This window comes from Chiloscyllium punctatum, chromosome 26, assembly GCF_047496795.1.
Source record: "Chiloscyllium punctatum isolate Juve2018m chromosome 26, sChiPun1.3, whole genome shotgun sequence".
Lineage (NCBI taxonomy): Eukaryota > Metazoa > Chordata > Chondrichthyes > Orectolobiformes > Hemiscylliidae > Chiloscyllium > Chiloscyllium punctatum.
Genome location: NC_092764.1, coordinates 10,682,076 through 10,699,064, shown reverse-complemented (window position 1 = coordinate 10,699,064; position 16,989 = coordinate 10,682,076). Strand labels below are relative to the sequence as shown.

General features: G+C 42.3%; 1 protein-coding gene across 6 annotated transcripts in view; it reads right to left on the bottom strand.

The window, feature by feature from the left end:
* Positions 1-16,989, bottom strand: part of cdh8 (cadherin 8) — a 286,471-nt gene that overhangs the window by 87,091 nt on the left and 182,391 nt on the right. For all 6 annotated transcript variants that reach the window (XM_072595844.1, XM_072595841.1, XM_072595838.1 and 3 more), the window contains exon 5: positions 4,450-4,617. In XM_072595844.1, the coding sequence (XP_072451945.1) occupies positions 4,450-4,617 (168 nt within the window). The remainder of the gene's footprint in view (positions 1-4,449; positions 4,618-16,989) is intronic.

Sequence of the window (16,989 nt, the reverse complement as noted above, 5' to 3'; positions counted from 1 at the left end):
AAACATGCAACCATATTTCTTTGTTTTTTGTCACATTCGTGGATTGGCTATTTCTCAGTTAGATGAGAGAAAATGATGACCATAGATGTTGCGAGAGTCAGCATCAAAAAGTGTGGCGCTGGAAGAGGGCAGCAGCTCAGGCAGCATCCCAGAAGCAGGAGAATCGACATTTCGGGCATGACCCCTTCACCAGGATGCTGCCTGATCTGCTGTACTTTTCCAGCACCACATTTTTTTGGATTATTTCAGCAAGTGTCAGGCTACCAGAATATGTCGGTAAAAACAATGACTGCAGATGCTGGAAACCAGATTCCGCATTAGAGTGGGGCTGGAAAAGCACAGCAGTTCATGCAGCATCCGAGGAGCAGGAAAATCAACGTTTTTGCCCGAAACGTTGATTTTCCTGCTCCGCGGATGCTGCATGAACTGCTGTGCTTTTCCAGCACCACTCTAATCCAGCACCAGAATACGTCACCGACCATTGAAGAAATAGCACATCGTAGAATTTATGAGAGTAAATTCAAAATTTAAATTTACATTCCACTGATTGAAAAATGCAATGCTATTTCAACTGATGTATAAGTTTTAGCTTGACAGCAGAACCCTATGTTTAAACACAGTTCCAAAACAAAGAGTCATTGGATCGCTCCAATCAATCATTTTTTAAATCAGCAACGATGCGGTCTGTGAATGTTACTGACTATTTATCTGAACAAATTGTATTTATTTTAGGATAGAGGAATTACCTGCTGCATGTCTTTACATGACTAGCTAATAATTGCTGCTTGTGTAAATAATTTCTTTCCCTCTTTAAACATTGGGGGCACAATTATCCACAAATGTCTTCCTGAATTTACTGATTGATTCTAGATGCAGCAGCAAATCATAGAATCCCTACAGTGTGGAGACAGACCATTTGGCCCAACAAGTCCACACCAACCCTCCAAAGAGTATCCCATCCAGACCCATTCCTCTCCCCTATTACTCTACATTTCCCTTGACCTAGATATCCCCGAACACATTGAACGATTTAGCATGACCAATTCACCTAACCCATGCATCTTTGGAAAGTGGGAAGAAACCAGAGCACAAGGAGGAAACCCAAGCAGACTCCACACAGGGAGAACGTGCAAACTCCACACAGATAGTCACTGAAGACAGGGATTGAACCTGGGTCCTTGGCACTGTGAGGCAGCAGTGCTAACCACTGAGCCATCATGCTGCAAAGACCCATTCCCAGCTAGGGAACCTCAACTAAGTCACCTTAAGGTTTAGAATTCTGTCTTGATGTCCATTACTTAGGCAAGAGAAAAGAAATCAGCAAAGGTTTTGCTCCTGAAGACTGCCCAGTGATGCTTGTTGGAAATATCGATTTTTCACTATTTCATGGAATGTTAGTATTGTTGACAAGGCCATTGTTTATTTACCCATTGCTAATTACCCTTGTAGCAGGCTTATAATACAATAGATAGTGTCCCCCCGAGGCAGAAGCTCTAGCATCAATCCAAGACTTAATGTCTATAGAAGATATGCTTGTAATGGTTGACATCAAGCTGCAAACCTTTTGAACATGTAGGCTATGTTCCCCCTTTCAATAAGAATTGGGCGCATCTGATTGGGAACTACACCTTCTTGCATTCCTTTGAATGTCTTTGAGGACCTTATTAATCAATCATCTATCTACCCCTCCTGTAAAAATATGTTACAACTCCGCCTGTACTGCAGTCTGGGAAGAGAATTCCAAAGATTCACAATACTTACCGAGGAAAGGTCATTCTCCTTACCTCTATCACAAATGGATAATCCCTTCGTTTTAAACAGTGTCTCCACATTCTGGTCTTTCTCACAATAGTCAGAGCTATGAATGGAAGATATTCCTGGCCAATAGATGATGGAAAGTGAGTTGGAGTCTCTGCCATCACTACCGATAGCTCGAGACTGCAATATGCATCAAATGTGTATGTAACCACAGCAACTCAGATGTTCAGAGTGAACTGCATCACCTCATCACAGAACATGTTGATGGTGGCAGTAGTGAGCCACCTTCTTGGACTAGTGCTGACCATGTGACATAGGTGCATTCACAATGCTGTTAGGGAGGAAGTTCCTGGATTTTGACAGAAATGAAGGAATGGGGACAAATTTATGAGTTCAGATAGTATGTGACAGGCAGGGGAAGGAAGGTAGTGATGTTCTCATACGGCTGATGGCCCATGGTCTTTTGGATAATTGAGGTTTAGAAGGTTTCTCTTGGTGAGTGTTGTAGCTTGTAAATGATGTACTCCACTGCCACCTTGAACCTGTGGAATAGGGAATAGAGGTTTAAGGTGATCATGAGAGACAATCCAACTGGCTACTTTGTTTTTTTTTGACACTCCTGTTTATTTTTTTTTCTCTTTTTTTCTTTTTTTTCCCCTAGCACCCATGAACTAGCTACTTTGTCCCAGATGGTTATAAGTTTCTGACTGGATCTCTACTAATTCATGTAAATGGAGTGTAATCAATTACATTACTGGTTTCTGCCTTATAAATGTTGGTCCAGCACTGGGGAGGCAGGTGATGAGCTACTCACCACAGAATATCCAACCTGCTCGTATAGTCGCAGTATTCATGTGGCTAGTCCAACTTAGCTTGATCAGTGGTAACTGCAGAATGGTGATGGTTGAGGATTTGGTTGCTGGATATCAGTCTTTGGGTTCTGTCTTTTGGACAAGAGAGTAGATTTGAATGACATAAATGTGACATGTCATTTGTCAGCTTAAGCTTGGTGTTGTCCCAGTCTTGTTTCGTGTGCTATTTTTTGAAGAGCTCCCAACTAAAGCAAACATTTTGTTCATCTACTTCCTTCTCATTTTTGAGGGAAGTTCTGTGATGAAGTAGCTGTTGATGTTAGCCCCCAGGACAATATCTTCAGGATCCCATGCAATGACATCCTGAGATTGAGATGATTGGCTTCCCCTAACAACCATAACCAATTTTCTTTGCAATGGATATGTCTCCTGCTATATGTAGGTTGCTGCAAAACATTACACTTGGTTGTGATAATACCTCGAGTTAAATCACCTCCTCATGTCTAGTGGCAGGGCAAGTACAGGAAGACTGGCTTGATACAAATGGAGACCAGTGTTAATGGAACTGTACTATCAACGGGGATGGGGGTGGCACTATGAAGGGTGGAGGGGTCATTGAAAAGAGTTGGGACACTGGTGGAATCTATAGAAATAGTAAACAATGTGAGGACGGTGTCACCATTTACAGCAATTGGAACTATTTTAACTTCAAAGCACAAACAACAAAGCAGGCTTAACAGGAATGTTAAGAGACTTAATCAAGTAAATATATTTCCAGCCAACATTGAAACTGTGATAAGACTTGGTATACAATATGGTTATCTTTCTCTCCTCATGAAAACACTCTTCAAAATAACCTTGTAGATCACCTGCCCTGATATCCCCTTGCTTGGAACTGAAGCAATTTTTGCTAGTCTGATAATTCTCCTTTGAAGCACTTTGGGAGGCTTTTGAATGTTACAAATGTTTTAGATATGAAAAGCATTGATGAAGGTGAGTTTAAAATGGGGAAGGAACAGCCGAAGCAGCTCAGGTGTTGAGGGAGCACCACTCTTTTCAAAAACCAAACTCAAGTGAGATGGCATCTAGTACATCCTTGAACACCTCCTTGTGGCAGGGAGGAAGTAGAGCTGGAGTGAAAGTCAAGGCTTGGTACTAACTTGACATTATTTATTGGGGATTGGAACTCATCTGGGGTTTGAGGGCCAGGTCAGGCAGCTGAAGAGAGGATCATAGAATTATATGGCCCGCAAGAAGCCATTTGGTGCCATTTCTTCAGAAGAGCTATCCAATTGATCTACGTCTGCTGCTTTTCCCTCAAAGTTCTGCAAACCTCTCTTTTTTAACAGTGCGATGGAATGCAAGAGGACAGTGGGGGTGGGAGTTTTTGGCTTCTCATCTCACTCTCTAAAAAAGGGCGAAACAACATGAATTTGTCCCACACATGGCAAGGTAATCTACACAACAAGATGCCATGGAATGCCAAACCTGGTTTTCTGAAAGCTGCAGCAGACAGTGAGGGAGAGGGAGTACAACAGAAGTGGCTGAGTGAGATGCTATGTCGTGTGTGTGTGTGTGTGTGTGTGTGTGTGTGTGTGTGTGTGTGTGTGTGTGTGTGTGTGTGTGTGTGTGACAATTGCAAACTTATTCATTGGAGGATATTGAGCACAGTTCGCCTTTGGAGAAAAGGCACTAAACCATATCAGATTGTGCAGATGGAAGCTGTATGGCTGGCTGCTCAACCGAAGCTTTATATACCGTAAATCTGTTCCACAGGTTTCTCTTTTAAAATAACCTGCATTCCTTCAATGTAGAATAAGAAAAAAGTCCTTACATTCCGGATACAAAGCACGGAATTTCTGTGATGGATGACACTTACTTTGTGTAAACTTGGGCGGGTTGTCATTAACGTCAGTCAATGTGACTGTTACAGTTGTTGTTCCAGAGAGACCTCCCATGTGGCCTCCCATATCCTTTGCTTGTATCACCACCAGATATTCCTCTCGTGCTTCCCGATCCATGTTTGGAAGGGCAGTCCTTATAATTCCTAGTGCAAAAAATGAGATAGTGTTTAAAAGAAGAAGAACATAAATTGTGCATGGAAAAAAAAGCATGAAAGGTTAAAGCCATTTTTACAATTCAATAGACGAAACCTATTTTTATTAAAATCTTTTTTTCTGTGAAAATGTATTTTTGGAATTGGAATATGGATTCACTCATGTGCATTGTCATTCAAGTGAGAGTGCCAGGGGAAATTTAATCTACCACTATTGCTGTCTAGTCTTCTAAAACCATGGCACTCAGGGGATCTTTAATATGCTCAGGGTTGACTTCTCCTGATCCCGATTTTTATTGTCCTTTCCTTAAGGACACAACTCCTTTGGAAAACAATTCAATAATTGAAGAGCCAGCAATTCTCTTTATCCTCCTCTTACCTTGTACGTGTTTAATTGTATTAGCAGCCAAGTCCATCTGCAGTTAAGTTAATTGTATATCTATCGGAGAGCCAATTCTCCCTTCTCTCCTGGTGACTCAGACTTCCAGGCTGTAGCAAGGGAAGACCCCTTTTACTGCACACGGTTCAATGTGAAATGAATTTGAGTCCCATGTCAGCTCAAGTTTCAAATGTGATTCAGAAAGGTCAGACAGCAAGGTGAATACAGGATACAAAAGGGATCCTTTTGGTATAGTGGGAGTTAAGGCAATGGAGTAAAGCAAAAAGAGTTTGACCTTTAGTGGGTCCATGCTGGGCCTCCAGTAGAATGCACAAATTTGCTTATGGAATGAGCTGCCAGAGGAATTGGGGAAGGCTGGTACAATTGCAACATTTAAAAAGGCATCTGAATGGGTCTAAGAATAGGAAGAGTTTAAAGAGATATGGGCCAAATGCCCATAATCGGACTAGGTCAGATTAAGATGTCTGATTGGTGCAGACAGGTCTATTTCTGTGCTGTATGACTATAAAACTTATTTCTAAGTGTTGTTGATCAAGATATCAAAATTCAAGATGACAGAGGGCAAAACTTTGCGAGCTCTCTACAGCAGATCTTATTCCAACATTTCTTACAATCATTCTTTGTATGTGGTGCCTGTACTGCACGCAAAACAAAACTTTTCACTATACTTAGGTACATGTGACAATAATAAATCAAGTCAAATCAAATCATTTCAAGTCGGATAAGGAACAGTGGGAGACCTCCTCATCTCTAGATCAGAAGGTTGTGGGTTCAACTCCTATTCCATAGATTTGAGTTTAGAATTTTATCTCGTACTGTCACAGTAGAACTTTCTTTATTCACTCACGCGATAGCTGGGTCATCCCATTACTGCCCATCCCTAGTTGCCCTTAAGAAGGTGGTGGTCAGATGCTTTCTTGAACTATTGCCCGAGGAGCTGTAGATAGACCCGCAATGCTGTTAGGAAGGGATGTTGACCCAACATTTGGTCATATGGAAGGGGAATTGCAGTGTTGGAGAGGCTGCCTCTCAATGACACATTAAACTAAGAACATGACTGCTTTCCGAGAAGGATATGAAATATTCCATGACACTCTCTTGAAGAAGAGCAGAGGATGGATTTGCAGAGTCCTTGCCAATATTCACCCTTCAATCAGCATCAGCACAAAGTGTTCCTTCACAAAGTTCTAACCTACTCAGATCATGGCATTTTATTTGCCTTGGGCGCCTTGAGATGTCACAGACTTATCTTTCCATTCATGTCTACTTTTCAATCATCCATTCAGCAAAATGAAATCTGCTGACAAGATCTTGACAAGCACAAACTGGCTGCTGTGTTTCTTAAATCACAACTGCAACTGCACTTCAGAAAAAGTAATTCATTGTCTGCAAAGTGCTTTGGGATCACTCGAAGTTATAAAGAATGTGCAATATAAATAAATCAATGATTTCTAAAAGAAAGCTGTTTAACAATAAAATTGGATTTTCCTCTCAGTTTCTGATGGCTGCAAATCTGGCTGGTGTCCAATTCACTTGGGCCATTAACAATTGGTGGGGATCTTGAGCAAGTTGCCATTTTCCACATATCAAAGGGAGAAAAAAACAGCAAAAAAAAAGTAAAACTGGGAAATGAATGTATCAATTGTACTGGTCCCACATTATGAACTATACAAGACAGGTCAGATCAAGGTATCTCATTCACAGGTTTCAATGGTTTTGTCATCTGGCTTGTTATCCCATAATAATATCTACATGGATAGTGTTGGTCGGGAGATGGGTAGGATGAGCATCATTGTAAGGTCCCCCTGCCATTCTCACTAATAAACTATCTGAATCATAACTGTGAACCAAGAAATCAAGATGTGGAGGTGCCAGTGTTGGACTGGTGTGTACAAAGTTAAAAGTCTCGCAATGCCAGGTTATATTCCAACAGGTTTATTTGGAAGCACTAGTTTTTGGAGCACTGCTCCACCAGTAGGCTTATAATCCTGCTCCACAGCTACCTGATGAAGGAGCAGCACTCCAGCAGCTAGTGCTTACAAATAAAACTGTTGGACAATAATCTGATGTTGTGTGATTTTTAACTTTGTCCAAGAAATCAAGGGCACGCTTTGGGTTCCTTTCAACAGATGGATTATAGCCATCATATTCACTTCAATAAATTACATAACATGATAATGCTTCCCCACACATTAGGCACATTTTTAAAACAAAGTCATTGGGGAAGCAACATCAAGAAGACCATCGGTTATCAGCCATTCTTCATTGCCCCATGGTCTGCTGTAACCCCTCTGGCACCCCAGGATCTTGGGAGAATGTTAGACCCTCAGTTTGACGTGTCATCTGAAAGATATTATCTTCACACTGGCACTTTGAAGTTTCAGTCTGGGTTTTCGTGTGTCAGATTTGGAACATGTATTGAACCTACAATCTTATTTCGCAGAGTTGAGAGTGGTATATCTCTAAATGACGGCATCAAATACAAGATACACATGCACTGGGGTCCCACATCCAATATCTTGTTGTTCTCTTCAGGCAACAAATTGCCTCAAGGTCTATGGGATTTGGGATCCTTCTCAATCATTTCTCCCTTTTCATGGTCTGTCCAAGAGAATAAAGTTTTGTAGCTTCAGTGAGTACAACTTGTCATTAAGCGTGTGGCTCTGTCTCAAAATGTACTGTCCAGAAACCCAGGGCTTTCTTCTTTTGGGTGTGTGATGTTTCTGTATGGCAGGGATAAAAGACTAGAGCCACAGAGACACAGCAGAAGATAATGATGAGCATCCCACAAGCTCATTAGTGAAACCTTTCATAAGCAGGACCATCAACATTAACATCAGGTTAATGAACCTGAAAGTAAGCATCAGTGCTGACTGACTTTTGATAGTCATGTTTCCCATGATGATCAAGCTGACTGCAAAAGTAATGGAATGAAGGACAGATTGGTTACTGGGGTGTGGGTGTCCTTTGTGAACCACCCTCTGGATTGTTTAATTGCTCCTGTATTGCTTTTCTATCAGTGCACTTTGAGTAATTACTCCACACTATATTAACAAAAGAAGTTAAAGGGTGACTTTGGGTACACTGTTAATAAAGCATCAAGAGTCTCCTCCTCAGAACCAAATTCAAGAAGAAGCTGTCCTTTCAGGTGACAATGTCTGAAGAATTGATACACCTTAAGGGTTAAATTATTGTAGAAATATATTAAGCAAAGTAGATTATGGTACATATGTTTGGTACTGTCTTGCTTCAAAGGTGATTCTATTTAATTTAAGCAATTTATTTCTTCTGGGAATAGAACGCAAATCTTGACCTCTTCTGAAGTTTCTTGGCAATGGCATTATGCAACTCAGAGGATTTTTGATGATACCAAATTGTACATCTATTAGTGAGAATGAGCTAGTAATTCATTCAGTGCTATCACATAACAGGTTCGCATTTGTGGAGTTATTTTTTTGCACGGTTTTTTTGCAGTGCATCTACAAAATGGTTTATTTATAACGATTTATAATGGAGTGAACAAGATGCAACAGATTCTTATTATAATGATGTGGGCAGAAGTACGAGTTGATAGTGCAGCTGCTAGACTGAGTGGATTGACTGAATCATTCAGACTATGAGTTCCCCGATCCACAATGCAACCTGTGGTTGGTTAACTGATCTCAGCTGGACGAACTTAAAGGAAACTCATGAGTAGAAAGCAACAAGGGCTTCTGTGTTTCTCAGAGTGTCCCCATCTCTGAGGCAGAAAGCCTAGGTTCAAGTCCCACCTCTGGGACATCTCTGGGCTGGTTGCTTAGGAAACTGTCTGGTGCCGAGAGGTATATGTTCCCAAACTCAGCCATTCACTAATGATTGCACAATGATCGGCACCATTCTCATCACCTTAAGTACTGAAGTATAGGCAATTCCGCTATAACGCAATAGTTGCATTTCTCTCTGACCACTCGCTATAGAAAATTGCACTGTACAAAATCGCCATACACTTTCAGTAGCAAGTTCGCATTATCCAAACTGCATCCACAATTCGTCAGTTGCGTTATAGACAATTTATGTTAATGAAATGCACATTATACCAGAACGACCTGTAGTCTATGTTCAACTGCAACAAGATTGGGCAATATCCAGGGTTGGATTGACAAGTGGCAAGAAACATTCACACTAAATAAACACCTGGCAATGATCACCTCTAACAAGAGACAATTGAATCATTGTCCCTTTGATTGGCACCCCACTCACCATCCTCAACATTCACTCCCTTCACACCAGTGTCCAGGGGCAGCATTGTGTATCATCCACAAGGTGTACCAGAACAACTCACCAAGGATCCTTAGCACTTTCCCAACACGTAACCACTTCTGTCTAGAAGAACAAGGGTAGCAAGTACATGAGAACACCACTGTGTGCAAGTTCCCTTCCAAAGCCACTTACATTCTGACTTGGAAATATATCACCATTCCTTCTCTATTGCTGGGTCCAAATTGTGGAATTCCCTCCCTCAGAACATTGTGGGTCAACTGACAGTATGGACTGCAGCAGTTCAAGAAGATAGCTCATCAGCACCACCTTCTTCAAGGCAACTGGGAATGGGCAAAAAATACTGGACAGCCAGTGATGCCCACACTCCACGAGTAAATTTTTAAAAAACGTCATTCTGTGAAAACACCCAGTGTTTTATTTTTGTACATAGTTAATAGGCTATTCTACCTGGAGGAAATTAGGTTCAAGAGAGCACAGCTAAAAGGCAATACACTCGTAAAACGTTGAACTACCAATTCCCTGATCCATATTTCCCTCATGCCTGGTTCTGAGTTGCGGAAGGTGATTGGTGAACTTTGACTGAAGTGACAGCAGGAATGGATCTTGGAAATAGTACCTTTCAGGGTAACTAGTTCAATAACATTCAATTTATACACAAGGCATATCACTTAAAGAAGTTACTAAACAATGACAGGCAACTTTAAAAATTCCTGATGAAGGGCTTTTGCCTGAAATGTCGATTTTCCTGCTCCTCAGATGCTGTCTGGCCTGCTATGCTTTTTCAGCACCACTCTAATCTAAACTCTGTTTCCAGCATCTGCAGTCCTCACTTTTTGCCCACCTTTAAAAAGCCACCATTGTCTTAACAGGCAATAGAGCTGCTCTTTCAATAGAGTTGCACATATACAGCCCTTCAATAGAACAATGCTAGCTTAGTTGGTTAGATGGTCAGTTTGCAATATAAAATTTTTTAAAAATGCATGTGTTCAATTCCCACCCCAGGTAAGGTTACTTTGAAGGGTTCTCCTTCTCAACCTTTGCTCTTTGCCTGAAGTGTGATGACCCTCAGGTTAAATCACCCACCGTTTTATCTCTCTTATAAGAGCACAGGACTACAGCTACTCTATGCAGAACACTGCCCTCAGATGTAGCAAGCATATGCACTAATTTAGCAGAAAACAGTTCACATAATGTAATACAGTTCACGTGTTTTATTGACTGAGTTAAGCCTCGTTTGTTTCATTTTCATTTTTCTCTTGGGCTCATGAGCCAAGAGTTCATCAGCAGAATCTTTCCTGATTTTTTTCTTTGCCATGAAGTCACAACTGAAGTAGATCAAACCAACGGAACGAGAATTGTCTCCTTGACCCATTTAACTCCCGTTAGTGATTATGCCTACGCTCTGGCAACTTTCATCTCTGTCCCTGCCTGAAGGAGCTGATGACACTTCTTTCTCTCCCTCCACCCCGACAATCACAACAATCTTCACCACACACATTGTTGAGTTTTACCATTCATTCCCTTGCTGCAAATCTTGGTGGACTGGAACCTCACTTGCAAATGTGAAAGTAATTTCACGAGGTAACGGGTCAGGAATGGGTGAAGTCAAGTCCCAAATCGCTCTCACACGGGTAGGCAGGACAGCAGTAGGATTTTGGCTGGCAGATCGGACCAGAAGGAATAAGCCAATGCTTTTTAAAAAGACTGAGACTTATTGGAATTTCCCAAAGAGCCTTTTGATTTGTGACAGAGAGAGAAAAGGAGACAATAGACAATAGACAATAGATGCAGGAGTAGGCCATTCAGCCCTTCGAGCCTGCACCGCCATTCAATATGATCATGGCTGATCATTTCCAATCAGTATCCTGTTCCAGCCTTATCTCCATAACCCTTGACTCCACTATCTTTAAGAGCTCTATCCAATTCTTTCTTAAATGAATCCAGAGACTGGGCCTCCACTGCCCTCTGGGGCAGAGCATTCCACACAGCCACCACTCTCTGGATGAAGTAGTTTCTCCTCATCTCTGTCCTAAATGGTCTACCCCGTATTTTTAAGTTGTGTCCTCTGGTTCGGCACTCCCCCATCAGCGGAAATATGTTTCCTCCTGCCAGAGTGTCCAATCCTTTCATAATCCTATACGTTTCAATCAGATCCCCTCTTAGTCTTCTAAACTCAAGGGTATACAAGCCCAGTCGCTTCAGTCTTTCCGTGTAAGGCAATCCTGCCATTCCAGGAATTGACCTCGTGAACCTACGCTGCACTCCCTCAATAGCCAGAATGTCTTTCCTCAAATTTGGAGACCAGAACTGTACACAGTACTCCAGGTGTGGTCTCACCAGGGCCCTGTACAGCTGCAGAAGCACCTCTTTGCTTCTATACTCAATTCCTCTTGTTAAGAAGGCCAGCATGCTATTAGCCTTCTTCACGCCCTGCTGTACCTGCATGCTTGCCTTCATTGACTGGTGGACAAGAACACCCAGATCTCTCTGAACAGCCCCTTTATCTAATTTGATACCATTGAGGTAGTAATCTGCCTTCCTGTTCTTGCCACCAAAGTGGATAACCAGACATTTATCCACATTAAACTGCATCTGCCATGCATCTGCCCACTCACCTAACTTGTCCAGGTCACCCTGTAATTTCCTAACATCCTCATCACATTTCACCCTACCACCCAGCTTTGTATCATCAGCAAATTTGCTAATGTTATTGCTGATACCATCTTCTATATCATTTACATATATTGTAAAAAGCTGCGGTCCCAGCACGGATCCCTGCGGTACCCCACTGGTCACTGCCTGCCATTCCGAAATGGAGCCGTTAATCACTACCCTTTGTTTCCTATTAGCTAACCAATTCTCTATCCAATCTAGTACTTTGCCCCCAATACCGTGCGCCCTAATTTTACTCACTAACCTCTTGTGTGGGACTTTATCAAAAGCTTTCTGAAAGTCCAGGTACACTACATCCACTGGATCTCCCTCGTCCATCTTCCGAGTTACATCCTCAAAAAATTCAAGAAGATTAGTCAAGCATGATTTCCCCTTCATAAATCCATGCTGACTCTGTCCTATCCTGTTACTATTATCCAGATGTGCCGTAATTTCATCCTTTATAATAGACTCCAGCATCTTTCCCACCACTGAGGTCAGACTAACTGGTCTATAATTTCCTGCTTTCTCCCGCCCACCCTTCTTAAAAAGTGGCACAACATTAGCCGCCCTCCAATCCTCAGGAACCGACCCCGATTCTATTGAACTCTGGAAAATAATCACCAGCGCATCCACGATTTCCCGAGCCACCTCCTTCAGTACCCTGGGATGCAGGCCATCAGGTCCCGGATACTTATCAACCGGAGAGAGAGAGAGAGAGATACAGTTCTGGTCAGAATCTTTTGGTATGTAAGGAGTATATTCAAGCTAGCGTGTTGATGTTGATTAGTTGGAAAAGTTGTTTGATTCATCCCACTTCTCCGCTTTCGACCCATAGTTTTGTTTTTTTTTCACATCTCTATGCACTTATCCACTTAGAGTCAAAGAGTCAGCGAGATGTACAGCACAGTAATAGACCCTTTGGTCCAACTCGTACATGCCGACCAGATATCCCACCCCAATTTAGTCCCACCTGCCAGTACCTGGCCCATATCCCTCCAAACCCTTCCTATTCATATACCCATCCAGATGCCTTTTAAATGTTGCAATCATACTAGCCTCCACCAATTCCTCTGGTAGCTCATTCCATACATGGACCACCCTCTGTATGAAAAAAATGGCCCCTTAGGTCTCTTTTATATCTTTTTCCTCTCACCTTAAGCCTATGCCCTCTAGTTCTGGCCTCCCCAGCCACAGGGAAAAGCCTTTTTCTATTTATCCTATCCATGCCCCTCATGATTTTATACACCTCTATAAAGTCACCCCTCAGCCTCCGAAGCTTCAGGGAAAACAGCCCCAGCCTATTCAATCTCTTGCTATACCTCAAATCTTCCAACCCTGTCAACATCCTTGTAGATCTTTTCTGAACCTTTTTAGGTTTCACAACATCCTTCCGATAGGAAGGAGACCAGAATTGCATGCAATATTCCAACAGTGGCCTAACCAATGTCCTGTATAGCCTCAACATGGCCTCCCACCTCCTGTACTCAATACTCTGACCAATAAAGGACAACATACCAAATGTTTTCTTCACTATCATATCCACCTGCGACTCTATTTCCAAGGAGCTATGAATCAGCTATGAAAATAAAACAATCTGCACTCCAAGGTCTCTTTGTTCAGCAACTCTCCCTCAACCTTCCCATTAAGTGTATAAGTCCTGCCCTCATTTGCCTTTCCAAAATGCAGCACCTCACATTTTTCTAAATTAAACTCCATCTGGCCCACCTCAGCCCATTGGCCCATCTGATCAAGATCCTGTTGTAATCTGAGGTAACCCTCTTCACTGTCCACTACACCTCCAATTTTGGTGTAATATGCAAACTTACTAATTGTACCTCTTATGCTCGCACCAAAATCATTTATCTAATTGACAAAAAGTAGTGGTCTCAGCACCGAGCCTTGTGGAACTCCACTGGACACAGGCCTCCAGTCTGAAAAACAACCCTCCACCACCACCCTCTGTCTTCTACCTTTGAGCCAGTTCTGCATCCAAATGGCTAGTTCTCCCTGTATTCCATGAGATCTAACCTTGCTAACCAGTCTTCCATGGGGAACCTTGTCGAATGCCTTACTGAAATCCATATAGACTCTGTCTACTGCTCTGCTCTCAACAATCCTTTTTGTTACTTCTTCAAAAAGCTCAATCAAGTTTGTGAGACATGATTTCCGACGCACAAAGCCATGTTGACTATCCCTAATCAGTCCTTGCCTTTCCAAATACATGTACATCCTGTCCCTCAGGATTTCCTCCAACAATGTGCCCACCACCAAAGTCAGGTTCAGTGGTATATAGTTCCCTGGCTTGTCCTGATCACCTTTCTTAAACAGTGGCACCATGTTAGCTAACCTCCAGTCTTCCAGCATCTCACCGGTGACTATCGATGAATAAAATATCTGAGCAAGAGTCCCAGCATTCACTTCCCGAGATTCCGACAGAGTTCGAGGGTACAACCTGACCAGGTCCCAGGGATTTATCCATTCTAATGTGTTTCAAGACATCCAGCACTTGCTCCTCTGTAATATGGACATTTTTCAAGATGTCACCATCTACTTCCCTATATTCTATATCTTCTATGTCCTTCTCCACAGGAAACATTGATGCAAAATATTCATTTAGTATCTCCCCCATCTCCTGCAGCTCCACACAAAGGCTGCCTTGCTGATCTTTGAAGGGCCCTATTCTCTCCCGAGTTACCCTTTTGTCCTTAATGCATTTGTAACAAGCCTTTGGATTCTCCTTAGCCCTATTTGCCAAAGCTATCTCATGTCCCCTTTTTGCCCTCCTGATTTCTTTCTTAAGTATACTCCTACTGCTTTTATACTCTTCCAAGGATTCACTCAATTTATCCTGTCTGTACCTTACATATGCTTCCTTCTTTTTCTTAACCAAACTCTCAATTTATTTAGTCATCCAGCATTCCCTATATCTACCAGTCTTTGCCTTTTACCCTAATAGTAATATACTGTCTCTGGACTCTTGTTATCTAATTTCTGAAGCCTTCCGATTTTCCAGGCATCCCTTTACCTGCAAACATCTGCCCTCAATCAGCTTTTGAAAGTTTTTGCCTAATGCTGTCAAAATTAGTCTTCCTCCAATTTGGAGCATCAACTTTTAGATCTGGTCTATTCTTTTCCATCACTATTTTAAAACTAATAGAACTATGGTCACTGGTCTCAAAGTGCTCCCCAATGACACCTCAGTCACTTGCCCTGCCTTATTTCTCAAGAGTAAGTCAAGTTTTGCACCTTCTCTAATAGGTGCATCCACAGACTGAATCTGAAAATATTCTTGTATACACTTAACAAATTCCTCTCCATCTAAACCCTTAACACTATGGCAGTCCCAGTCTATGTTTCAAACGTTAAAATCTGCTACCATAACCACCCTATTATTCTTACTTATAACTGAAATTTCCTTACAAATTAGTTTCTTAATTTCCCACTGACTATTAGGGGGTCTATAATATAATCCAATAAGGCAATCATCCCTTTCTTATTTCTCAGTTCCACCCAAATAACTTCCCTGGATGTATTTCCAAGAATATTCTCCACCAGCGCAGCTGTAACGCTATCCCTTATCAAAATCACCACTCTCCCTCTTCTCCTGCCTCACTTTCTATCCTTCCTGTAGCATTTGTATCCTGGAACGTTAAGCTGCCAGTCCTGCCTATCCCTGAGCCACATTTCTGTAATTGCTATGATATCCCAGTCCCATGTTCCTAATCATGCCCTGAGTTCATCTGTGAAATTAATGCAGTTCATTTTATCAGTTTTTGCTTTGTATCTTCTTTTATCCACTGTACCAGTCTCAGATTGATCTCTTTCCTCGCTATCTCCCTGGATCCCACCTCCTCCTTACCGGTCTAAATGCTCCTAAACAGCTCCAGTAAATCTCCCTGCCAGTATATTAGACCCTTCCAATTCAGGTACAATCCATCCTTCCTGTACAGATCATTTCTACCCCAGAAGAGATTCCAATGGTCCAAAAATGTGAATCATTCTTCCCTGCACCAGTTCCTCAGCCATGTATTCATCTGCTGTATCTTCCTATTCCTACCCTCATTAGCTCGGAACACCGGGGGTAATTCAGATATTTACTACTCTTGAGGGTTTCCTTTTTAAATTCCTGCCTAACTCTCTACATTCTCCCTTCCAAATCTCATCCTTTTCCCTTCCTATGTTGTTGGCTCCAATGTGTACAATGACACCCCCTGCTGGACCCTCTCCCCCTTGAGAACATTCGGCATTCTCTCTGAGGCATCCTTGATCCTGGCACCAGGGAGGCAACACACCATTCTGATTTTTCACTGCTGGCCACAGAAACGTCTGTCTGTGCCTCAGACGAGAGAGTCCCCTAATACAATTGATCTGTTGTGGTTCTGTTCGCCGAGCTGGGAATTTGTCGTGCAAACATTTCGTCCCCTGTCTAGGTGACATCCGCAGTGATTGGGAGCCTCCTGTGAAGCGCTTCTGTGCTGTTTCCTCTGGCATTTATAGTGGCCTGTCTCTGCTGCTTCCGGTTGTCAGTTCGAGCTGTCCGCTGTAGTGGCCGGTATATTGGGACCAGGTCGATGTGTTTGTTGATAGAGTCTGTGGATGAGTGCCATGAATGGCTTCACAGGAGGCTCCCAAGCACTGAGGATGTCACCTAGACAGGGGACGAAACGTTTGCAAGACAAATTCCCAGCTCGGCGAACAGAACCACAACAACGAGCACCCGAGCTACAAATCTTCTCACAAACTTTGAACAATTGATCTCTTGGAACCTGACTTACCCCTCATTATGTTAGAGCCTGTCTTGACACCAGAAACTTGGCTGTGCGTGCTACATTCCCCTGAGAATCCGTCACCTCCTACATTTTCCAGAACAGTATACTTGTTTGAAATGGCAATAGCCACAGAAGACTCCTGAACTAACCACCTACTTCTCTTACATTTCTCAGAGTTAATCCATCTATGTGAGTGCATCAGTGACTTTTCTCTCTTCCTATAACTGTTATTCATCACACCCTCATGCTCTTGTAAATTCCTCATTGCCTCTAACTGTC